At 46.6% G+C, this 24,817-nt stretch overlaps 2 protein-coding genes across 3 annotated transcripts in view; one reads left to right on the top strand and one right to left on the bottom strand.

The window, feature by feature from the left end:
• LOC117283745 overlaps nt 1–444 on the bottom strand; it is a 4,459-nt gene extending 4,015 nt beyond the window's left edge. Inside the window, exon 1 of the mRNA XM_033757402.1 lies at nt 313–444. Coding sequence (XP_033613293.1) covers nt 313–444 — 132 coding nt within the window. The remainder of the gene's footprint in view (nt 1–312) is intronic.
• The window catches only part of Mocos (molybdenum cofactor sulfurase), a 46,737-nt gene continuing 21,920 nt past the window's right edge, over nt 1–24,817 (top strand). The window contains exons 1-8 of one of the 2 annotated variants that reach the window (XM_010638037.2): nt 1–43; nt 6,363–6,452; nt 10,062–10,128; nt 11,529–12,170; nt 16,527–16,603; nt 18,478–18,677; nt 22,647–22,763; nt 24,302–24,760. In XM_010638037.2, coding sequence (XP_010636339.1) covers nt 6,437–6,452; nt 10,062–10,128; nt 11,529–12,170; nt 16,527–16,603; nt 18,478–18,677; nt 22,647–22,763; nt 24,302–24,760 — 1,578 coding nt within the window. In that variant the 5' untranslated portion in view covers nt 1–43; nt 6,363–6,436. Of the gene's footprint in view, nt 44–96; nt 690–6,362; nt 6,453–10,061; nt 10,129–11,528; nt 12,171–16,526; nt 16,604–18,477; nt 18,678–22,646; nt 22,764–24,301; nt 24,761–24,817 lie in introns of those variants that run through there. The other variant, XM_033757514.1, reaches the window with a different exon arrangement.

The raw sequence follows: 24,817 nt of genomic DNA, 5'->3' as shown, positions 1-24,817 counted from the left end.
GCGCGAGCTACGCGAGAGCGAGTTCAGCCGCCTGGCAGGTGAGGTGAGACGGTGCGGCTCGGAGAACGAACTCCCGGCTTTTGCCCCCCGCGGGAGCGGCACCGTGTCGTTTGGGGAGCGTTTTGAATGGAAAGAGTAAGGATGTGTCCACCTGTCCGCTTCGGGGACACGGCTGCCCGGGGTCCCTCCTGCAACCCCAAGACCTCTTGCTCCTGCAGGCTCTAGACTTTTCAGTGGGGCAGGACCGACTTCGTCCCTTTTCATCTTCCCTACCCCTGTTTCGATGAGGTAACACGATTATAAAGGTCGAACTGCAGCCAGGGTTGCAAAATGCTGCATGTCCCCTGTCGAGGGCAGCTGCAGCGCGAGGGCGGCCAGCACGGGGTCGGGGCCAAGAGGCTGCGGTCGCCGGGCAGGGCGGGGTGGCCCACTTGCAACTTTCATTTTCGAAGCTTCATTTTTTTCTTTTCTGCGGTCGGGTCGGAAATATCTCTCCGAGCTCTTCCCACCTCCAGTTCTCTGGGACACTTGAAGATTAGCGAACCGTACAATTTGAGCTTTAAGAACCGGACAAGCCTGTAGGTAAATTGGTGGCGCCGGATGCCACTGAATTCTGCGAGGCGGCACCTGCTGATTAAGCTGAAATCAAGCCCCATCTGGCTGTGACCGATCTCAGCCCATTGCTTCAGGTTCGCAACTCCCTTGTGCAAGAGACCTTGAGTCGTGGCTTCCTTCAGGAAGCCTAAGCCTCAGAGCTGCCTACCCGATAGTCGGGGTGGGAGTGAGGGGGGCAACAGGAGAAGCGGGCAGTCGCTGTCCAGGGCACCTGGGTTTACTTGTTCCTCGTGGTGAACAACTGGCGAGCGTTCCCCTGTTTTTGGCAGAGCTCAGCACTTTGAATCATTTCCTTATGTTTTGAAGGATAATTGTTTTTTCGATTCAGGGGTGGCATGGACTGTGATCTCCTGGTTGTGCTGTTCCAGGTTCTTTTCAGACGCCGCCGAGAGTCTGGGGGAACCCGAGAGTCTGGGGGAACGCAAGGGGCCTTTGCCTACCTACCTCTTTGCTCCCTCCCCATTCTTCCCTGTCCCCAGCCCCTGGCCACTCCACTTTCGCTGGCTCTTCCTCTCTCCCCCTTTCCTATTATGGAAATTTCCTTCCACAAAAATAGTCGGATGCCCTGAACACACAGGTGCAGAGGGAGGAGTCCCTCAATTCTTTTGAAGCCAAGCCCAGCTCTTGTATCATTAATAGGTTATTATTGCTGCACATCACTTCCTTAATCTCCTAAATCCCCTCCAGCTCCGAAGCCCTTTCTCCCCTCAACACTACCCCGTAAAATCGAGGCCTGCTCAGGGGCCCTCCTGATTTCACTCTAGTCCCTCGGGGACAGCACTTTTTCTTCTTAAGTGCGAAACAGTCCTGGAGCCAGGATTACAACCTGGCCCTGGGAGCCCCTTTCACATCTCCTGTCTTTGTTGTAGTGTTAGGTGTGTCCTCAGTTAGTGCAACTCCCAGCATTTCTTCCACACTATGGGTGAAGAGGACTTTGTGGACTAGACTGACAGCCCTCCCACCCCTCTGGGAGCCTTGGAACAAGTTCACTTTTTTTTTTTTTTTCTCACAGAAAAAGGTGAATTGGAGAGATGTCAGGGAAAAACAGCCAGCCAAACAAAAACAATACTGTATAGTCCTCTCCTCTCTTTCTCTTCCTTTTTCCCCATTGCTCCTTGAGGATTTTCTGCAAGTTTGAAGATTTATCTGTTAAGTGGTGGTTCTGGATGATTAAAAGCTTCAGCCTTTAAATGTTGAGATGTTTTGCTTATCCAGTAGGGTGGGAATTTCCTCATTTTAGTGAAGCGAGTACCTTGAATATATAGATGTAGTTCAAGTCCTTCTTGAAGCCTTGGAGTACTGATTGATAACCACTTAGTCTGTGTGACCCAGAGAAATTTCGGGGCATGTACTAGTCTTTTTACTTGTCTCTCGAACAAAATCCCTGACACCCACCATTTAGAGGAGAGATTTATTTTGGGTCACAGTTTTTAGAGGATTCAGTCTGGTTCCTTGGTTCCTAGCCTGAAACATCATGGCAGAAGGGGACGATGGAGGAAAGGTGCTCAACCCATGACAGGCAGAACTAGAGAGGGAAGAGAGGAACTCAGGACAAGAGTACACCCTTCCAGGACACACCCTCCATGACCCACCTCCAACCAGGCCTCCCCTCATTAATATATTAATCCACTGATAAATATAACGCCCCTTGATCTGATCACCTCCAGAAGCCTCACCTCTGAATAGAAGAGATTTTAAGGAGGCATTTTACCTTTTCTTTTCTTTTCTTTTTTTTTGAGACAGGGTCTTGCTATCTAGTCCAGTCTGGCCTTGAACTCACTATGTAGCCCAGGCTAGCCTCAAACTCAAGACAATCCTGCTGTTTCAGCCTCCGAAGTTGCTGGGATTACAGACATCCACCACCATATTCACCTTAGGGGGTATTTTAGATCTAACCCATAACAGAGCATGACCAAGAAGACACCCTGAAATTACCTCTCTTGAAGTTCTAATGTCAGTTGGCTTTGGGGTTGTTTGCCTGCTTCTAATAACAGCTAAAATTGTGGAGTGGTTTCTGTGTGCCAGGCACTGGACCGAGTGCTTCTCCAACTTCCTGGGTTCCCCATTGCACTTTCAGCTTCGTACTCATAGCTTCACATGCTGCCCTCTCCGGGGCACACTGAATGGCTCCCAGGCCTTCTTATGAAATATGGGTGAAAGCCTGTATGACCTTGAAAACTATTGTATTCTGGATGCCTTTAAAACCAGGAGCATGTGGATGATGCCAAGGTCTTGTTGTCACTCAGACAGTAGCCAGTCCCATCAAGGCTGTAGAGGTCTCTGAGTGCAATGAACCAAATCCCAGGGAACAAATTCCCTAAATTGCCATTCTGAAGCAAGGTGCCCTGGGCCTGTCTTTTCCATGCAGAGTCCTTCACTTTTCCATACTTCAGTCTGTAAAAAATGGAAACTTTCAGGTTCCTTCCATCCCCTCAAGGCATCCTTTGTAAAGTACTTGGCTTCTTTTAATACTAATATTTTCAGCAACCAAGATATCCTCTGCTCCAGCTTTACAGGCCTGCTGCTTTATAGGAGCTAAGCTTCCTTTTTGGTAAAATTCAAAACTTTAAAAATCATTCAACTGTGCTATTTGCTTTTGATTCTTGATATAGAGCTGGCTAAAAGCCCCCAACAGAACCCATGTCATAGCCTGAATGTTGTGCTGCCTTGAAATTTCCTAGGCCAGATGAATTAGTCCACTACCTTTCATCTCCCACAGTCTTAAGAGCTGGGTGTGATGGCGCACACCTGTAATCCCAGCACTTGAGAGGCTGAGGCAGGAGGATCCCTGCAAGTTTGAGACCAGCCTGGGCTACACAGTGAGTTTCAGAGCAGTCTGAACTACATAGTGAGACCCTGTCTCAAAAAAAAAAAAAAAAAAAGACAAATTTTCTCCCAGAGCAATACACCTGGTCTCGAGTTGAAATACTGATGTAGTCTTTGTTCTCATCTAAAACCTCCTGGGTCTGGTCTGTTGTTTTCGTCCTTGAGCCCTCTCATGGAACAAGGTTCAGGAACTTGGATTGGGAGGGTAAGGCGTGGAATCACCAAGCAACCTCTGGGGAGGTTTCTGGAATGCTTCCACTTTTAATAAGTTCAGCCAGCAATTATAAAGTTTTGAAAGAGAGAGTGGCAAAGGAGGGGTAATATATTTGGCTTAACAGGATTGGTTATTGGAGTGTCCTTGGATGGGCGATGGAGGCATCCAACTAGTGGGGACGGGTGAGGCCATAGCTGGACATAGACAAAGCTCAATGCATACAGTAGGCCTCTACTAGTGTGCTAGGAGACATACGTGCGGCGCACTTGTCCCAGTCAGACTTGTACCTTGCTGACAGTCTGTACTCTCTTTCCTTTTTATCAGCATTTTAGTCTTCTGAGCTTTAACCAGAATCTCCCATTAACATGGCCTGACAGCATTCTAAGGCTGCTTTTCCAGCCAGTATCTCCAAATTTTTCCGAACTCATTCCACAAACCACTTTCAAAGGCTCTGAACCACAGTCAGGTAGTGTCACAGCAACAACCCCACTCTTAGTACCCAGATCTTGCCTTAGCAACTTTCTTGTTGCGAGACATAATACCTGACACCTGAAATTTAAAGGAGAGGTTTATTTTGGCTTATGTTTCAGTTCATAATCAGTGTAGAGCCCAAACTGACTCCATTTTGAAAGTTACTCCATTCTGTGATCAGGTCACTGCCCAGTTACTAGAAAAACCCCAAAGTGCCCTTTTGACCAAATTACAAGCCCATGCTAAATGACAAAGGTTCCTAGGAGACAGTGCTCTAACCCCCTCTCATTGTAGCCATAGCTCTGATCTTTGTTCTAACCCTGGTTTAGGAATGTAAGGCAACCTTGTACTGTTTGAAGTCCGGATCCTGATTAACGTGTAAGTTAGTGGTTCTATACTATGAAATACTTGGAGACCCCAAGTTAATTGTCAAACTGTTTGCTCATCCTGAATGTCTTGGTGGCCTTTGAACCATCCTATAGGTATCTGTTAATTATCAATGTGTGACTACTGAGTACGTGACTGCTGACCACCAACTCAAGTCAGCATATCTTTGTCCCCTGCCTGCATTTTCAGAATGTTAACCAATCAGGCACTGACCTGTCTAGAAAGCCCCTAGATCTGCTTCTCTGCCGATAAAAAGCCCATTTGAAACCGGGTTCTGGGCTCTCAGTACGAATCCACTACGTTGGTGAGGTCCAGGAGTCCAGGCTCGAGCTTGCAATAAACTCCTCATGTGATTACATCAGACTCTACTCCTTGGTGGTCTTTGGGGATATCGCGATCTGGGCACAACATCAGCTGGCTTGGAGGCAGGATGGCAAGGCCCAGGGGCATGACAGAGGAATGGTGGCACAGTGGTTGGGAATCAGAGAGTGAAGTGGGGAGCTTGGGAGGGAAATAAACCTTTCAGGCCACACCCTCAGTGACCTCCCTCTTCTGACTAGATCCCATTTCCTAACAGCAAGTCAGTTTTAAGCCCCATAAGTCTTCCAGAAGTCTCGCCTATGAGCACATGAGGTATTTGGGGGACATCTAGATAAGCCTAGCCTAGGAAACTTAGCAATTTCTCAAAAACTAAAAGTTTAAAAAGGGGCAGGGGTGGGGGATGTAACTCAGTGTGAAGACCCTGGATTCAACCCCCACTACTACAAAAATAAAATAAAATAATAGGAGAGTGGCAGTAGTTGTAAAACATTATAAATAAACTAAAATCCACTGAATTGTACACTTTGAGAGGATGAATTTTTTGATATGCGGATTATATATCAATAAAACTTATAAATCGAAATTCATCTTATACAGCACAAAATATTTAAGTGAATAAAAGAATAAATGGATCTATTGACATTGTATGTACTTGAAATAGTATTTCAGAGTTTGTTGCACATTAGTAGTACAAACTCCTAGATGAGTGTATAAAAATTCTTTACTTTAAATATATGTTGATAGACACTTGTCTTTAATATTGCCTATGACAGTGTTATGCTGAATATCTTTATGCACAGTACAAGTAATTTCACAAAAGGATGGGTATAAATTGCTAGGTCATGAAGTGTCTGCATTGTAAAATGTGTCTGACATTGCCAAATGGCTTTTCCACAAAGAAGTTGTACCCATTCTCCCTCCTACCAACCATGTGCCAGCACCTTGTTGCCACCCCACAATCTCGCCCCTAAGGCACCTAGCCTTTAAAAAAAATCTCTGCCACTCTGGAAAAGTACATTCTCATTCTCATCTAAATGTGCATTTCTGTCTTCAGGAGAGAGGCTGGAAGGATTGTTTGAATCCTGTTTCTTGGAAGCTCTGACAGCTCTTAGGCTTGAGGGCTGTGGAGCAGTGTGGGAAAATAGAATTAGGGCTCTCCCATGGGGAATGGCTCAGGACCTCGGGAACAGGGTGTGAATCACAGTGTGAAATAGTTGTAATGTTTGTTTATTGCAAATGTCTGCTGGGCGCCTCCTCTGTGTGGGATGCAATTCCAGGATCTTAAGAGAACTGGTTAATCAGGAAGGCTCCTTTGCGGGTCACTAAGCTGAAGTGCAGTTCTTTGTTTTCATGCTTGGATGTGGAGAAGAAGCAGGTGTCAAGAAGATCGGGTTCATCAGTGGGCTGGTGCAGTGTTGAAATGCAAAGAATGGGCACCGGGTGGGCTCACGTGACCAGATTTAGGCAGACTATCTGGGAGACCTGTGCAAAACAACCTGCAGCTTTATTTTTTGCAATTTCCCCCCAGAAACTGTCTACCTGGACCATGCAGGAGCCACCTTGTTCCCTCAAAGCCAGCTCACAAACTTTACTAAGGATCTCATGGAAAATGTTTATGGTAAGAAAAAAAAAATACCACATCAAAACTGGTTTTAGCCAACTACTATAGATACTGCTAAGTCTGTTTAATGATGTTGTATTGATAGATGGAGATCATACTGAGCACACAAAGCTGAATAAGATGGGGTCAGGCAAGTGCTCAGGATCATTGTATCATACACGTATGGCTGGGATGGAAGTGTCCAGCTCAGGGATACACAGGTGACTCCCAGAAGAAGGGATCAGTGTCAGGAAAGGCACAGAGGTTTGAAGGTTCTGTGTTCATTGTTGTGAGTAACTCTGTACAGTGCAGAGTTTGGGGCGGCAGCAGAACATTCATTTATTCATTCATTCATTCCGTAAAGGCACTATGTTATAAGGGGCAGAGCAATGTAAGGGGTATAAATAAACACAACCTTTTTCTTCATGGAGAGTATGGACTAGTCCTGGAAGACAAGATCTTAATCAAGGGATTGCCAAATAAATGTAATTACCACCTGTGCGAAGAAGGTCTGTGACCAGATGGCATGTGGCACTGCGGGAGTCTGTATCTGCAGGGAAAGCTTTATTGGAATGAATTGGATTCCAGAGGATGAGCCGGATTCACTGGGACAAGAGAAGGCCAGATTCACTAGGAAAAGAAGAGGAGAAGGGACACAGGCAGTGGTAACAGCACAAGCCAAGGTCCAGTAGGGATTTCAGGAAGCCATTCAGGTCCACTGAGAGAGAGGAGGGTGGAGAGAAAGCAAGGGGCAGGCCTGTGCAGGGCACTGTAGATGCACGGAAGAGCTCTGGCAGTTTTAGGAACAATGGGCTGTCGTTGAGGGCATTAATCAGCAGCACAACTGTTCAGGGTGTAACTTTGGGACAGGAGTTTGAAATAGCAGCTGTAATGTTTGCCATGATAATAGTGATCAATACCATTCATCAACAACTCACTAGGTGTGAGGAACTGTCCCAAAAGCCATCAAATATCGTCCTTGTTCATCCTCACAACAACCCAATAAATATGGGTTCTGTTATTACCCCAGTTTACAAGTGAGCACGTAAGAGGATAGGTAACCCAAGGCTTACATACAAGTACAGGAAGTACTTGAGCTGAGGGAAGATGGGGGCTGATTTACCAAGCAGTTTAGCTCAAGGCCAGGTCTTAATTCTCCCATCCCAGCCACCCCTGGGCCTCATAGTCCTGGTATGCCACACTGAGGTGTTTGAACCTCTGCTTTGGACACCCAGTAGATCTTTAAATCTGGAGAGAAATTATACAGTTAACTTCACCACTTTACAGGGATACTTGCATCCCCGTATTTTTAGCAGCACAATTCGTAATAGCTGTCTTGGAAACAGCTCACATGTCCATCAACAGATGAATGATGTGGTATTTATATACAGCGGAGTACTAGTGTGGCATAAAGAAAGATAAACTCAAGGCATTCGTAGGTAAATGGGTGCATCTGGAGGCATAATATTAAGTGAAACAACTCATACATACAAGCTTGAATATCTCATGGTTTCTCTTACATGAGAACATGAAATGCATCTGTATCTGTATCTATGTCTATATAATGGATAAATAGGAAGTAGGGAGGTCTTCTTCACATGGATGAGAGAACAAGAGACAAGGGAGAAGGAAAGAGGGGAAGAAAAGGAGGTGGAAAAATAATTGAAAAAATGAAAGTAAAGCTTTTGTGAATGGGAAGGGGATCATGAGATGGAAGGAGCAGGGAGGGAGCAGACAGGGTAAGGCATGAAAAAGAAGAACAAAAGAATTCAGATGTGTTGTGTACATGTAGCAATCCTCCACAATAAATGTAATAATTATGTGCTGCAAACATAAACTAATAAAAAATAATACAAATAAATCTGGGGAAATCATCAGGGAAGCTGCCAACTAGGAATTTTATTTTGACTTTAATCTATGATTTGCAAAGAGGCCTGAAATTCTTCTCTAACCTTTTTGCTTTTGTTTGTTTTTTGTTGTTTGGTACTGGGGATGGAACTCAGGACCTCGAGCTTGCCAGGCAGTTGCTCTGCTACTGAGCTAAATCCCCGGCTCCTCCTCTAACCTTTGTAAGAACCATAACCCCAGTGAAACTGTTAGCCCATGAGATGGCCGCTTGGAGTTTCAGTTGGTCCTGATGGTATAGGGCTCAAAACGTAGGTAAGGAAAGGTGATGAGGTCAAGTATCAAGTCCCACAGGTCACCAGCTGATGGGGAACAGGAATTAATTGCTGGTCGCTGCCTTGGCCGGAAATCCATGTGCCCCTGCAGGGTGGTGTAGGGAAGGGTCTGAAAGAACAAAGGCCAAGCCTGCATGAACCTGCACACATGATCCCATGCCAAAGAAAAGCCAGCCAGAAGTCTGTGTTCATGTCCGGGAACTGAGTTTGGAGAGACAGCAGGACTCTTCAGGACGCACAAGAGGACATTAGGAATGTGTGTGGGAGGTGGGGTAGTCAACAAGGGGCAGGGAGGTTGGGAGCCTTTTGTTTTGAGAGTGGGAAGCTAAGGGTCTGGTCTGTTCCCTTCACATATCTGGTGGAGGAGGTTGGTGTGATTCTATAGGAACAGTACCAGCAGCAGTGGATGGAATAGTAGGCAGCAGATGGGAACGAAGGAAGTGGCATTCATGGCTCTGACTCCTGAGGTCATGTCCTTGGTCCTTTGGAGTTAATAGATAGCGGCCCTGGCCACCTGGAGGGAAACTTAGAGAAAAGGCTCTTGGCCTGACTACCTCGCAGCTGACTTCTCCAAACCCCTTTTCCTGGGTCCCAGCTTAGTTAATAAGTAAAAGGAAGGCCCGCCAGCAGCTTTATTGGGTCATATTTTATGTGTCATAAAATTCACCTATTTCAAATATGCAGTTCAATGTTTTTAGTACTTTAACTGAGTGGTCCAGCCCCATAATCAGCTGGAACATTTTCATTTTCTGTGAGATTCCCCCATGCCCATTTGCAGTAGTCCCCGTTGCCACCACAGCCCAGTGAGCGCTAATCTACTGGTTTCAGTATCTCTGTACAGTGTAGTTGCCTTACTGGGCATTTAATATAAATGGAGATGGAGTCAGCCGGGCGTGGTGGCGCATGCCTCTAATCCCAGCACTTGGGAGGCTAAGGCAGGAGGATCGCTGTGAGTTCGAGACCAGCCTGGGCTACATAGTGAGTTCCAGGTCAGTCTCAACTACATAGTGAGACCCTGTCTCAAAAAAATAAAACAATACAAAACAAAAATGGAGTCACACAACAACATGTGCCTTCTAAGTCTATCACTTAGCATATTTTTGAAGTTCATTCATGGCATAGCCGGTTGTTTGTTCCTTTTTATTGCCAAATAATGGTCCATTGTATGGATACACCATATTTTGTCTATCTTTCCCCCAGTTAATGAGCATTTATATTGTTTCTAGAATTTGGCTTTATGACTAGAGCTGCTATGAACATTGTGTGCAAGTCTTTGGATGGACATACATTTGAATTTCTTTTGGGTAGATACCTAGGAGTGGAATTGGTGGGTCATAGGGTAATTTTATCTTTAGCTTTTTGAGAAACTGAGAGAGAGCATTTTGAAAGAACACAAAAGGAGAGAACATAGTCACGACCCTAAGGCTTTGTCTTTGTAACCTGCCAGGTAATCCTCACAGTCAGAATATCACAAGCAAGCTCACCCATGACACCGTGGAGCAGGTGCGTTACAGGTGAGTGACAGGGACACCTGCCTGTGTTGGCCACCTGTGTGGGCAGACTTCCTTCTTAGCATCTGCCTGCACCTTATAAAGATTCTGAGTAGGTTTCAGGAAGATCACATTTAGCTTTAAAATAATGCATACGTGTCAAGGACACAAAGGTGAGATTACATACAGAATGGGGTAGATAAGAAGCCCAGGTGGGAGGCTGTGTAGTCACCCAGTTGTTTACAGTGGGTGAGGGGATAATGAAATTACAAGGAGTGACCCAAGTTCCAAGGTCTTGTTTTCAGAAAGAAAAACAGCACTGCCTATTCATATCCTTCTTTTTTGTTTCTTTGGGGTTATTTTTGAGACGAGGTCTTGCTAAGTTGCCCAAGCTGGTCTTAAACTTGTGTTTCTCCTTCCTCCGCCTCTTCATAGCTGGAATTGCAGGTGTGAGCCACTAAATCTGATACCCTCACCTTTTTTTTCTTCTTTTTTTTGTCACTGGGGTCCGAACTCAGTACCTTGCACTTGCAAGGCAGGTGGCGGAACCACTGTGCTAAATCCCCAGCCTTCCCACTTTTTAACTAGTTGTTAAATAGCTTGTTATATTTTTTAGCATGCAGTAATTGGTTCTGGTAATTAATTTCCAGGTGGTACCTAAAGTTGCCTGAATCCATGCAACTTCCAAGTTGTTTCAGATTTGAAAAATGATAGTGTGGCGATAGAGTTGCCAAGATTAAAAGTGGTATAAAACAGGTCGATGACTTAAAACTTGTAATAGAACCAGGGAGGACGCACCAAGGAGAAGGTGTATAAAACCAGTGTCAGGGTCACTGTAGACTTTTGTGTGTCTCTGGAGATGGAGTCGTCTCTTCCCATGACTTTTTCTGCCTGAGCCCTAACTTTACAGCTGTGGCAAAGCTGTCTTACTTTTCTCATTGCTAAGACACAATACACGGCACCCAAAGTAAAAGGGGAAACCTTTATTTAGCTCAGTTTGTAGAGGTTTCAGTCCATAATAAGCCAGCTTCAAGGCAGGATGGGTTGGCAGAGATGCATCGCAGAGGAGACGTTTCTGGCAAGCAGAAGACAGCAGAGGCATGCAAGGGACCTTAGAAGTCTCTTCCTGCCCCTCTTATCCAGACTCCTTAGGGCAGATAGCACTCACACCCTTCATCCTAGTGCCCTTGAGCCTCGCTCTGCACCATGAGTCAATTCCAGTGTCACCCACTCTAAATCCAGCCACCTCTGAAGAAGCCCTGCCTATGACCACATGCGGCTTTAGGGGGACGTGTAGACACAGGCCATAACACAAAGCCTATCTGGATTTTTCCTAGCTACGAGGGTAGATATATTTTTCTTAGTAGAAGTAACCTCCAAACAGCGCTGAGACCCTGGCGCACCTGACATTCTGTTTCTTCTAGGGTTCTGGCACATTTTCACACCACGCCCGAGGACTATAGCATTATTTTCACATCCGGGAGCACGGCTGCCCTCAAACTGGTGGCAGAGGCCTTTCCGTGGGTGTCCAGGGGCCCAGAGAATGGCGGGAGTCAATTCTGTTACCTCACCGACAACCACACCTCTGTGGTGGGCATGAGGAAGGTTGCTGAGGCCAGGAACGTCACGTCCACCTCTGTCAGCCCAGAGGACATGTGGTCAGCTGAGGTACGGGGTGCCATGGCCTGTGACCCCAGCTGCCAGCTTCCACACCTCTTCTGTTACCCAGCTCAAAGTAACTTTTCAGGAACCAGATATCCCCTCTCCTGGATAGAGGAGGTCAAGTCCGGGCGGCTGAACCCTGCAAATGTGCCTGGGAAATGGTTTGTGCTGCTGGATGCAGCCTCCTACGTGAGCACCTCGCCTTTGGACCTCTCGGCTCACCAGGCAGACTTTGTCCCCATCTCCTTCTATAAGATCTTCGGATTCCCCACCGGCTTGGGTGCTCTGCTAATCAACAATCGTGTGGCTCCACGACTGAGGAAAAGCTACTTTGGAGGAGGGACCGCTGCTGCCTACCTTGTGGGAGAAGACTTCTACGTCCCGAGGCCTCTGGTGTCTGAAAGGTAACCTTGCCATGGGGGTGGCTGATGGCAGGTTGGCATGTGTTGCATATAGGGTTATGCCAGGGGTGTCTGAGCTGAGAGTTAGGGGAGCTGATCGATGCTGGCAGGGACAGGTTGGCAGCTGGGCTCAGATCTGGGAGGCAGCTCAGCAATCTCTGCCCCCATGTGTGGCTTGTTCCATTGTGATGGGAGAACTAGCCCTGCAGATAAGAGCTGCGAGCAGAGGTGACAAGGCAAGGGCTTGGTCCCACGGTGCTGACTTTAAAAGATGAGTCTTTGGAGCAAGTGTGAACCCAATGGTGGCACCCTCAGTTCTCCAGCAGCTGGAGCCAGCTCTGCTTGGCCCCTGTTAGCAGGAAGTGAGCTGAACCAGAGGCCTCCAGACTTGTAGAGCAGCATCCGTGGGAAGGGGAGGGGAGGCTGCCCTCAAACAGGCTGGGGGCAAGCTGGCTGCCCTGGCCTATACCTTTGGTGGTGAACCTATGTCACATGTGCTGCAAAGGGGACACAGAGCCCTCTCTGACACGTGAGCCAAGTGTATGAGTTTTTTCTAACGTGAAAACTCAGCATTTGAGTTTAATTGCAGTTTTGGTGTTCTGCAATAAATAAGTGAATTTTTGGGTTGCAGTTCGTGTACGTGGTCTCTAAAAGATTCGCCCACTGACCTATACATTTCCTCAGGCTGCAGGCAGCTGGCGGGGGTTATGCCAAGGGCTCTCCCAGATGGTGATGGCAGCACTTGTCATATTGAATATGGGTGGCAGGTGAAATGGTCACTGACCAAGGCTTCTGCTGTAGGGGCCACCATGAGGTTGAGAAAGTGAATCACCCTGCTGGTGCCAGAGAAGGCCTGGGTCTGAGGGGATCTGGTGCAGCCTCAGAGTCCTGCCTCGGGGTGGAGTCAGGGTTAGCTGTAGGCCTGCAGCCGGGCTTCTGGGGGGTAGATCAGCAGCTGGGGGACATGAAGCTTGATCTCTGCCCCTCACAGTTTTCCTGTAAAGTGGGGGTGATGGTACCATCCTTTTACAGCCAATGTAGGTGAAGCACCAGGAGAGACTGGGCATTGATAAATGGATGAGACAATTTGCAGTCTGTTTTTTTTAAAGGACATTTCCATAGTTGGGATAGTTGAAATCTTTTAAATCCATGTGTGATAATTTACTGTGTAATATATCCAAGCAAGAAATGAAGGACTGGTACAACATAATGAAAATAAAAGGCAAAACAGAGAAACTACAAACAATTTGGCTATAGGAACCTGAAGGCCATGAGAAAGCCAGCTTGCTATGGGCCAGGGCATGGGTGGGCTGGGCTGTGCCAACCTCTTTGCTTTGACTTGGGTGGATTTCTTTACATATAGCATGTGCCACATGAAGACGCACAGAAAGCAGAATATATTCATTTGCCATTGTAAGTCAATCATTTTTCTTATAAACTTCAGACTAGAACTCAATGTATAGTACTCAATCCAAATGCTTATTAAATATGTGCCTCAACCATGCTTTTAACCTTTTTCATTGTATAATTCAATGAAATACAAAGCTGGGGATTTAGCTCAATGGCGCCGCACTTGATAGAAACAAAAGGACTTTTCTCTTTTTTTCTAAGAGTTTTAATTACTGATTAACCCATATCTATTTATTGATTAATAATGTAAATCATTATTAGCTAATAATGTTTAGTTTATTAGTGTTTACTAACTCATTTGTGATTTATCAATTAATTCATGATTGAATCATGAGTTCTGTGTGTCTATTATCATTCATTTTTTATTTTTAAATTTCTTTTCAGATCATTTTCTTTATCAGTACTTTTTTTTTTTTTTTTTTTTTTTTTTTTTTTTTTGGTACTGGAGATTGAACTCAGGCCCTTGTGCTTGCAAGGCATGCGTTGGAACCATTGAGCCAAATTCCCAGCCCAGTGTATGTTTCTTTTTAATTTAATTTAATTTGTTTATTTTTTGGTACTGGGGATTGAACTCTGGATTGAACTTGTACTTGTGAGGTAGGCAGTGGTACCACTGAGCTAAATCCCCAGCCCTCTTTTAAATTTTATTAATGCATGTTTACAGTACATGAAGTTTACATTAATTTTGGGGAGTAGGTACATGTACATAACACAGCTTGTTTACTTTTTTAATCCTCTTCTCACCCACCTCCCTTCCTCCATCTCTAAATCCACTTTCCCCATTTTCATTTTTGTAATTATTCTTAGCTCATGTTTATGACATATAATTTTATATTCATTGTGGGTATTTGATTCCTGAAGATAACATATCTTAATTGATCTTTCTTCCCCCCTCTCCTTACCCTTGGTCTCCTGGGCCCCTTTCCATTTGCAAGAGATCTATCCTCTTGTCTCCTGTCCCTCCTTTATTTTGCTCTTTGTACTTTGCTATACTCAACCTGACAGATACCATATGCTATTTAAGCTTGTGTCTTGAGTTATTTTACTCATTATATTTTCCAGGTGCACCCATTTTCTTACACATGTTTTAAATTTATCCTTCTTTATAGCTGAGTAGTGTTCCATTGGATACCACGTTTTCTTTATGCATTCATCTGTTGATTGGCTTACAGACTGCTTCCAGGATTTAGCTGTTATGAATTGTGCTGCTATAAATATTGGCATGGAGTACTGTTGTAGTATGGTGTCTCTGACTCTTTTGGGAAAATACTTAGAAGGGGAATAGCTAGGTCATATAGAATTTCTAACTTTAGTTCTTTGAGACATCTCCATACTGATTTCCATAAAGGTTAAACTAGTTTACATTGCCACCAATAGTGCGGTACATAAAGTTTGTAGTACACAGTGTTTACATTTCTTGTGAGGAGTTGGTACATGTGCATAATACATCTTAATCCTTTTTTTTTGATACTGGGGATCGAACTCGGGTCCTTACACTTGTGAGGCAGGCAGTAGAGCCCCTAAGCGAAATCCCGGGTCCTCCTAATTCCTTTTTACCCCCTTTTCCTGCCATTCCTTCTCCCTCCTTGTGTCCCTTTCTTTGGTACATGTTTTCATTACTTGTGTGGATTAGTTTTGTAAAGAAATGAGCATTGCAGCAATAATATTTTAAGCACATCTTGTTTCTAGAGCATTAAAATACAAAGTACAGTGTTTTCATTGAAAGCTTTAATGTGCCTAAGGCAGTTGCTGGTCACCATTCTCGTGGATGCTTGCAGAAGCCCCCCCCCCCATTACCCCAAAGGTCTGTCCTTTCCCAGGGGTCTCGCGGTCTCCTTAAGGCCAGGGCACATCACATCTTGTCACTCCTCTCACAGAATCTTCCAGCTCGTGGAGTCCCATGCCACCTCTACTTCTCTGTCTCCTGCCTCAATCGCCCGGTCTGCTGTCCCTGCAGTATGCCAGGGTTTCTGCTGCCCAGGGCCTTTGCTGCGCCCTCTCCCTGGTGCCATTTCCCTTGGAAACTGTCATCCTAGTCCTCCTGAACATTAGCTCTTTCTCTTGCTCCTGACTTCCACATGGCCCTGCTATGTGATTCACCCTGCCCAGCCGCCTCTATTTTTTACTCATCTTCGTTTGCGCCTATTATACTCTGGTGTGTTGTTTGCTTGGTTTCTCTGTTTGTTTGCTGAGTTTATTCCTAGTTTCATAGAATGTAAGGCTATGAGGGCAGGGATTTTTGTCTATCTTGTTCTCTGCAGTGTGCTTTGTACCTAGGACAGTGCCTGACCCACAGTGGGTGAACAACAAAGACTTGATGATAATTCTAATGAACTGCAAAAATAACAGTCTGACAGTCAGGATGGTGTACATCTGCGATGTTAACCGTGTAATTTTCACCTAAATTGGTTGGTCCATCCTCTTTGGAGCCAAGTACTTGTGTCACGAACTTCGCAGCGGCTCTGCTGATTGCCCTGAAATGATGCGCTGTCAGTGGTGCCCTCTTGTGGTCAGAGAGCAGTATTTCAAGAGCCTCTTGCACCAAGCTCTAAATCCAAATTTTCAGACAGCGAAGGCATCTCTTTTTTTGGTACCGGGGATTGAACTTGGATCCTTATGCTTGCAAGGCAGGCAGCGGAATCAGTGAGCTAAATCCCCAGCATGAAGCATCTCTTATTTTGTCAAATTGGTTCAAGGTGGTAACTGTCTTTTAGGGCTATCACTCTACCTTGGAAGTTTAAAGTAGTTCTGGAAAGCTGCAGAGCTGGACAGGGCCAGACGCAGCCAGGTGGGTCTTCTGAAGGAGAGAGCAGTATTTCACAAGGAGACAGAGGGTGGCTGTGGATAGATGCTCATTCTCCCGAAATCGGACGGTCGTTACATGCCCCACGATGGTCAGGGAGTGTGCTGCCCACAGCTTGACCTCATTCCACTCTTCCCACACTGCAGGTTTGAAGATGGCACCATCTCATACCTCGACGTGATAGCGCTGAAACATGGATTTGATGCCCTGGAGCGCCTGACAGGTCAGTCAGTGGACCTTCTCACCCACATGGAATTAGCCCTTGTGAACCATGTGCTTGAGGGCGTCCTGGTATGGGCAATGGTTCTGATGAAAGAGATGATGTCCATACAGGGAAGTGAGTGGCACATACCAGTGAAGGCTGGACATTGAGTGAGGTTAAATCAGATTCAGATTATCTTCAAAATGAATTCTCAGAGCAGGGAAACAAGGCAAGTGTGTGTGTGTGTGTGTGTGTGTGTGTGTGTGTGTGTGTGTGTTTGACTTGTCAGTTAAAAGAATATATAACGGTTGGGAGACATTCTGAATTAGGAGCTGTGGAGGTGCAGTGGTATCTGCTGGCTGGGAATGGAGTCCCGGGGACATACTCAGCTGGATCCTCTCTGCAGCCAAATGGAGGAGCTGGTGACAAGAGAGGTTCAAGGTCTTCCCAGGCTGGTAGCTGGGAGGGCTACAACTTAAGTCCAAGACTAATGCCCAGCCCCAAGTTTCTGGCCACTGCCTCTGCCACTGGCCTCTGCATGAGGTGAACTTTCTTTTCTGATTTGTGCTCTGGGCATGGGCACTTGGGGGGCACCCACTGGAGGCTACACATGGACAGATGGCATGTGCCATCTGACGGGGATGGATATAAAAGCACACAATGGAAGATCCTGGCTGGTGAGCCAGGTATCACCCCTGGGGCTGTGCTCGTGGGCATCCCTTCTAAGGCTGAGCTCTGTGAGGGTGGGATTGTGGCAAGCCAAGGGTGGGACTTACTGGTTAGGCAGCTCTTCCTCTCTCTCATCACACTAATGGGACTCTTCAGGTTCTCAGCCTTGGCCCAGGACTGGGGCAGATGGGATTTGGCAAAGGGAGGGTTGCCCTGATGGTAGTGCAGACAGATGAGTGGGCATCGTCCAGGACAGGAGAAGGCAGTGAAGGCAGGCATCAAAAAACAAACCTTTTCCAAGAAGTCCGTTAGCAGGACCCCAAACTGCAGGTGGAAGCAACTAATAGGGCTGGAGCCAACTGTGACAATCATGGTCCATATTATAGCAAACTGATATTTCCCTACTAAATTGCCCTTTTTAGAAACAGTTGTAGTAAAATATACATAACATAAAATTTACATTTTAAGTGCACAATTCAGTGGTTTTTAAGCACACACCATTGTGTGTATGTTCCCACTACCTTATCCAGAGTGTTTTCATCATCTCAAACTGAAATTCTGCCTACTTAAACATAACTTCTCCTCCTTAGCCTCTGGTGACCACTATCTTGCCTCTTCTAGATACCTTATATAAAGCAATAATATAGTGCTTGCCCTCTTGTGTCTACTGTATTTCACTTAGTATAGTGTTTTCCAGATTCATTCCTGTTAAAGCATGTGTTCTTAACTGCTTTGTATAATTAAAGTGATTCAAACATTAATAAAACAAACAGCAAAAATAATATTTTGAGAATCAAGTTGTAGGGATGGGGATTTAGCTCAGTGGTTCTACTGCCTGCCTCGCAAGCACAAGATCCCAAGTTTGATCCCTGGTACCAAAAAACAAAACAAATCAAAAAAGAATAAAGTTGTATATTTTTGCCATCTTCTACCAAGGGGTCTACATTATCTGAATTTTTTAGTAATACTCTCTATACACACATACACACACATATATATTTAAAAAAAAGAATGACAAGAATTCCTATAGAAAAATTCTACATAAACAACAATGATGAACTATTTTTTAGTACCAAAGACTTAAATCTTTGTCATGTGGTGGGCAGTGCTGTACCATTTATATGAGGTCTGGGTCGACCAGTTGTAATAATCTTATTTTCTTAAAAAATGAGTGTGTGACTTTCCTGTGAAGTTCATGACTCTCTGCTTTTCTCCTTGGTGTTGAGGTGGCATGGAGAACATTATGCAGCACACCTTCTCACTGGCTCAGTACACCCACGCCGCCCTGTCCTCTCTCCACTACCTCAACGGAGCCCCAGTGGTGCGGATTTACAGCGACTCTGAGTTCAGCAGCCCGGACGTTCAGGGTCCAATCATCAACTTTAATGTGCTGGATAATGGCGGGAACATCATTGGTTACTCCGAGGTGGGTTCGCTTTTCATCTTGCTGACATTCATGCAGCAGAGTCACTCTTTTCTGGAACTTGGATGCCTTGCTGAGCCTTGAAGTTGTCAGGGAAGACCTCTGTGCCCCTGGAAGAAGCTGTGAAGCACAGACACTGCTGGGAGTGCTGGCCCTCACTCCAGAGTCTTTCACTCTCGGCTGCACAAGCGAGCTGGGCTGTGTGTTTTTCCAGCCCTTTTTACTCTGGTGGAGTGGCACGTTTTAAGTTGGAAGAGAGAGGCTGATTCTACTGTTACCAGTAGAGCAGGAGGCAGCTTGCCAGCAAGAGAAGACACCCTGAATTAGGCCAGACAGAAAAGCAGTGTGGACAGAACCACAGCTGAAGTCCTTTTGTGTACAGACAGCCTGGCACCCCCACGACGGATCACCACGTGGTAACAGCATTTGTCAGCAGAGTGCCTTTTCTGCAAGAAGCAGAAATGGTCCACAAAAGCCTTTATTGCTGCCTTAGTTCAAGGGACCTGGTGGGTTTGCTAGCAGTGGTTTCTGCTATGTGGATGCTACCTGTATTTTTCCATGAAAAAAAATGGGATCCATGGTTTGCAGATGTGGGGAAGGGATTGAGTTGGAGCAGATTTGATCATCAGCTAAGTTTGGAACTTGGTGCTTATTTTCTGCTGACAGCCATAATCCCTGATACTTCTGTTAAACTTAGAATTTCTCAAATAAAACCTGTTTCTGGGCTGGGCACTCTGGTGTGTGTGTGTAGTCCCAGCTACTCAGGAGGCTAAGGCAGGAAAATCACTTTTGCCCAGGAGTTTGGAGCCATCCTGGGCCATGCAGGGAGACCCAGTGTAAAAAATAAAAATCTATTTCCCAAGGGAGTCTCCCTTGCCCCACTCTTCTAAACAGACACAAACTTTCTAAGGAACAAACTTGGGAACTATTCTTCTGGTGGAAATGTTAGTCCCCATTGGCATTTGGGGCAGACATTCTACAACTCCTGGTGGTCTCTCAGAATTAACAGTGGAGAAGCCCCAGTCGCTAAGGACCTCCCTCAGCTATCACACTGGTCACAGAACCAGCCTAGCACCACTTTGAAGTATGCAGTTTTGGTGTGGTGTGTGTGTGTGTGTTGGGGTAGAATATGCATCAGGGAAAGAGTGCCTGCTTAAATATGTTAATCTAGGTAGTTAGTAAAACAAGTTTCATTCTAGAATTGAAAGTAAATTTGTATTTCCCAAGGAAGTGGGAAAGGGCAACAGGTGACAAAGTGTCCTGTGGCAGGTGTAGCTGGGGGAGCAGCCACTAGGAGCTTCCTGTCTGGGATGTAGGAGTGTTCACATGGTTGCCACCCTCCGGGGTGGGGGTGGGGTGCAAGGTAAGTTTCCGCTTCCGGTGTCAGTGGAGGAAGCTGATCACAGTGGCGGGTTCGTGGCTGGCACAGTTGTTTTCCTGGGCTTTGTGGGAACTTTGTGGTGTGGAAATTCCACAGGGATGTTGGCGGACTTCAGAAAGTTGTCTCTTTTCAGGGGACGAGTACAGACATTTAGCCTTATATGAAGACTTTAGGTTTTTTGTTTGTGATATCTGGGCCTCCTATTTTTACTCTCCCTACTGATGGGAGTCGTAACATCTGGTTGCTGAGATGTGTGTTCAGATTCAGACTGCCTTTTGCTGGCTCTGTAAGGTTGGACAAGTTAACTTAAGCTCTCCAAGATCAGTGAAATGAGAAAACAATATACCTGGCTTGGCTTATGGTACTAGGATGGTTATATTAGATACAGCATTTTGCATCCCTTTGCACAGGACCCAGGGGTAAAGTAAGTGCTCAATAAACACTGAGGGCCGTGGCTGTGAGGCTCCTGTGCATTGTGGCTGGCTGGTTTCTTGCCTCTCTTTGGATTCAGCCCTTCCCCTGCCAAGGTAACCAGCTTCCTTTACCTGGCTAGCAACAAGGCTGTGGCTCAAATAGGGCTGTGTTTTCCTCTTTGGCTAGCATCATACATAGAGGAAGGGATGAGATATCAGCGAATATTTAGGCCGAGTTACTAGAGAGTGCTAGTGAGTCACCATGGTGCACAATACTGGTACTGATGTTGACAACACGGCCTGAGTGAGGCTCCCCAGGGCTGAGGGTCGGAGGACGCTGACTCATCAGTGGGAAGTCAGGACAGAGTGTAAGTGTGGCTGCAGCAGTGTCTTCCACCCTTACCCCCGGCCAGGTGACATTGACACTCCCTTTATGGAAGGCTGGGATCCATGTCTCTTCCCTTAATTCCGGGCTAGTTTGTGCGGTGCAGTTGACACGGTGGCTTCTAAGGCTAGGTCAGAAAAGGTGATGCCGTGTTGACTTTGATTCCTGGAGCACTTGCCTTTGGAGCCCTGCATTACCAGGTCAGCCACTGGCTTGTGTGTTGAGGCTGCCCTGGTGGAGGAAGCCAAGCTCCATGGAGAGGCCAAGCCCAGGCCCCGTGGTTGGCAGGCCTCAGTTTTGAGCCTGTCAGGCTCTGGGATCAGACACTTACCCAGCTTTGTATGCTGGGGTAGAATATGCACGGGGCAAAGGAAATACCCTTAAGTATCCTGTGGCAGGTGAGGCTGGGTAACATGCCTCAAAAAGGAAGCTTAAAACACTCTTAGCCTTTGGCTCTTCTTGGCTGGGACTCAAGATATGAAGGAACAGAGGCAAACCATTTCTCCTGTGCGCAGTCTGGATTCCTGACCCACTGTAGCCAGGAGCATAATTCAGTGGTCTTATTCTTCCAAGTTTAGCTGGCTGTTTAACAGCAGTGGTAACAGAATATTGACTATGGGGGTGAATAAGGATGGTCTTGGGGGACTTCTGTCCTTTCTGTTGGGAACTGAGTGGGAGGACCAATAAGGATTTCCCTAGGAGCTGCCCTGTGAGTGGAGACCCAAGCCTGGAGATGGGATTGACCAATCATGCCACCACGTCCTGTCACACAGGCTAGGGACCTCTAGGATTCCACTGGCAGGTCTCTGCGCCACTGGGCTGTTAGCCAAGGGTGAAGGAAGAGTTGTTTTTCCGAGGCACTCAGTTCAGCTAGGGAATGAATGATTTATTCTCATTCTGATAGCCTGGGGAGTTGGCCAGAGTGAAGACAGCCATGGTCTTAAGGGTCTTTGGGAGGTGCCCTTGCCCAGCTGTGAGCCCAGTCTGACTGTGGTGGCTGGTGGGCTACAGGGGACACTGTACTTCTTGTGGCTGCCTCTGACCATGCTACCTATGACTTCCTGCAGGGAGAATTCAAAGGCTTAGCCATCTGGCTAGGGTGTATTTGTTTCCCTATCCCTGAGGGAGTAGAATGCTTGACATCCCAGGAGCAGGGATAAACACCTTTGACCCAGGGGCTCCAGTCCATGTTAATGACCTTCCAGAGCCTCCAGAGGGCAGGAAAGAACAGTAGGAACTTCTACACTGAGCGGTGATTCTGAATGAACCCAAAGTTGGAGAAATTAGGAAAACATGGGCCTGGGATCTAGCTCAGTGGCGCCGCACCTGCCTGGCAAGTGTGAGGTCCCGAGTTTGATCCCAGGTACCAAAAAGAAATTAGGAAAAGAAAATGGATATTACAGTGTCAGTAGTGACACTGTGGGCCAGGATGTGAGCATCTCTCTGGGGCTGGCTCTGCAGTCAAACCGTGTGCAGCCAGTGCTGAGGAGCGGCTCCAAGTCCCCAGCCCCACCAAGTGCTGTTCTTGTGACCATCACCAGAAACATGTGGACTCTTAACTTAGAACTTAGCCTGAAGCATGTTTCTATAATTCAACTGGATACACTTCAATTTCCAATAACATTTTATAAAATGTTTAGTAGACCCACCATAGAGTGTACACCTCAGAGCAAACTTCCAAGCATAGATTAGCATTTTATTGCTAGGAAACAGAGGTCCAAACACTGATCCCAAACTCTTTCAGGCTATCAGAGTAAAACCAGACATCTGTAAATGTCATATTTGATCCACAGGTGGACAAAATGGCCAGCCTGTACAACATCCACCTGCGAACTGGCTGCTTCTGTAACACAGGGGCCTGCCAGAGGCACCTGGGCATAAGCAACGAGATGGTCAAGAAGCATCTTGAGGTCAGTACAGGTCCCTGTGGCCCACATGTTGGGAGTCCGATTGGGCCTGCATAGTGGCTACATTTGTGGCTGGTCACCTGTTTGGTGGGGGAGGGGAGGTGCTGGCTTTTTGGGCTTATTTCTTGGGGCCTTTCTGTGGATGTACAAAGAAAAAAGTGGGTCAGTAAGAACAGAAAATACTTTAAAATATTATTTCTTGCTTTTTTTTTTTTGAGACAGGGTCTCTCTGTGTAGCTCAGGCTGGCCTTGAACTCACTGAGATCCTTCTGCTTCAGCCTCCTGAATGCTGGGATTACAGGCATGCACACCACTTTCTGGCAGTACTTTCTGATTCTTTTTTGGTACTGGGGATGGAACTTGGGATTTTGTGCTTTCAAGGCAGGCAGCGGAACCACTGAGCTAAATCCCCAGCCCTTCTGATTCATTTTTTCCTTGGAGGGAAAATATGTAAAGGCAGAGGGGGCTGTTAACAAGGGATGTGCTAGTACACACCCTTAACTAGTCTAGATTCATCTCTCTTTGGGTGGAGTTTGCAGTTCCAAGGATTCTGTGTCTCCCAGAATCCCCACCCTTCCTGTCTCTCTCGGAGGCTGAGGTTTTTCTCTCTAGGGTACAACTTGTTTTGACCCATTTCATAAGAATGATTTGAGTGGCAAAGAGCCCTGATTTATTTTGGAGTAATTTCTAATTTTAGTTTCTGTTGGTTTCTGCTGAATATTGTAGGCACTCTATTCCTAACTAATCATGATTCACAGGATTTTATTTAAAACGGAGAGTAATAGAGAGAGAGAGAGAGAGAGAGAAGGGGAGAGAGCAGGGTGTGTCAGAGAAAGGGAGGCAGAGGCTCAGGACGTAAGTAAATGCAGCTCCTGATACAATATGGGTTGTGTGCGATGCCGTGGCCCCATCCCTGGGTGACTGGCCTGGACCCTCTGGGGCAGTGTCCCAGGCAGCCTCATGTGTCACACTGACCGTCGGGCAGCTGGGCTGGGAGGCTGACTTCCCCCTGCCTTTCCTCTCCATCCTGGTAGGGTCACTCAGGCCCACGTGAGCCTTCACAGTGGCCTCAGGCGAGCCATCTCTGGCCTGCCCTCCTCCTCCCAGGGGTAGTTCTCAGGGACGCAGGCCTCGCTTAGGTCCTGAGAGAGGCTGAGTCCTGGGTGGGTGGCCAGCAAACATTTCTCTCGCCTCAGCCCTGGTAGACTATGAAGCCGGCTTCTCAGTGCTTCTGAAACTTCTGCTTGTCCTTTGACTCCTCTGTGGGCCAGCTCTTGGTGAATGTTTCCCATGAGTGTTTCTCTTCAGCTCTTCCATGGCCCCTTGAGATTGGTATTGGCTTCCACTCACAAATGAGCAGAAGGGGCTTTAGGACATCGGCCCTGAATATTCAGAGCTGAGCTGTGTCTCAGACACACAGCACACATAGTGTTGCAGGTCTGATTTCCTGGGTTAATTTAAAAATTTATCTTACAAAACTGTCTCTAGTCTATCCGTGAGGCATGAGTCCCTCTGGCTGATTTATCTTCTTTTTATTCCAGGCTGGTCATGTCTGTGGAGACAATGTTGACCTCATAGATGGGCAGCCTACGGGCTCCGTGAGGATTTCCTTTGGGTACATGTCTACATTGGAGGACGCCCAGGCATTTCTCAGGTTCATTGTAGCCACTCGCCTGTGCTTACCAGGCAGCCAGCCTGTCCCTCAGGCCAGCACCGGGGAAGCTGGAGCCCCAACAACAGAGGGGAAGGCGCAGGACATGCCCACGGTCACTGGCAGACATTGTGTCTCACCTCGGGAGGGCACCCGCATGGGCTCCGGGGTTTGGAATAACTCCAGCTCCACTGTGAATATCGTGGATTTGTGTGCTTCACTGAGAAAGGCTGTTAGAACCCAGAAGACTCCTTCAGAGAAAGCTGCAGGCATCCTGCCTGGGGACCGTGGGCCATACACTGTCACCAACCTTTACCTCTACCCCATCAAATCCTGTGCTGCATTTGAGGTAGGGGCCTTCCCTGTGCACAGAAATTGCTTCCTTTTGCTCTCTCTCTCTCTCTCT

The sequence above is a fragment of the Fukomys damarensis genome, unplaced genomic scaffold, assembly GCF_012274545.1.
Source record: "Fukomys damarensis isolate Sample0158 unplaced genomic scaffold, DMR_v1.0_HiC HiC_scaffold_30, whole genome shotgun sequence".
Taxonomy (NCBI): Eukaryota; Metazoa; Chordata; class Mammalia; order Rodentia; family Bathyergidae; genus Fukomys; species Fukomys damarensis.
The sequence above is the reverse complement of the archived record's forward strand: the minus strand, read 5'-3'. Positions and strand labels throughout refer to the sequence as shown.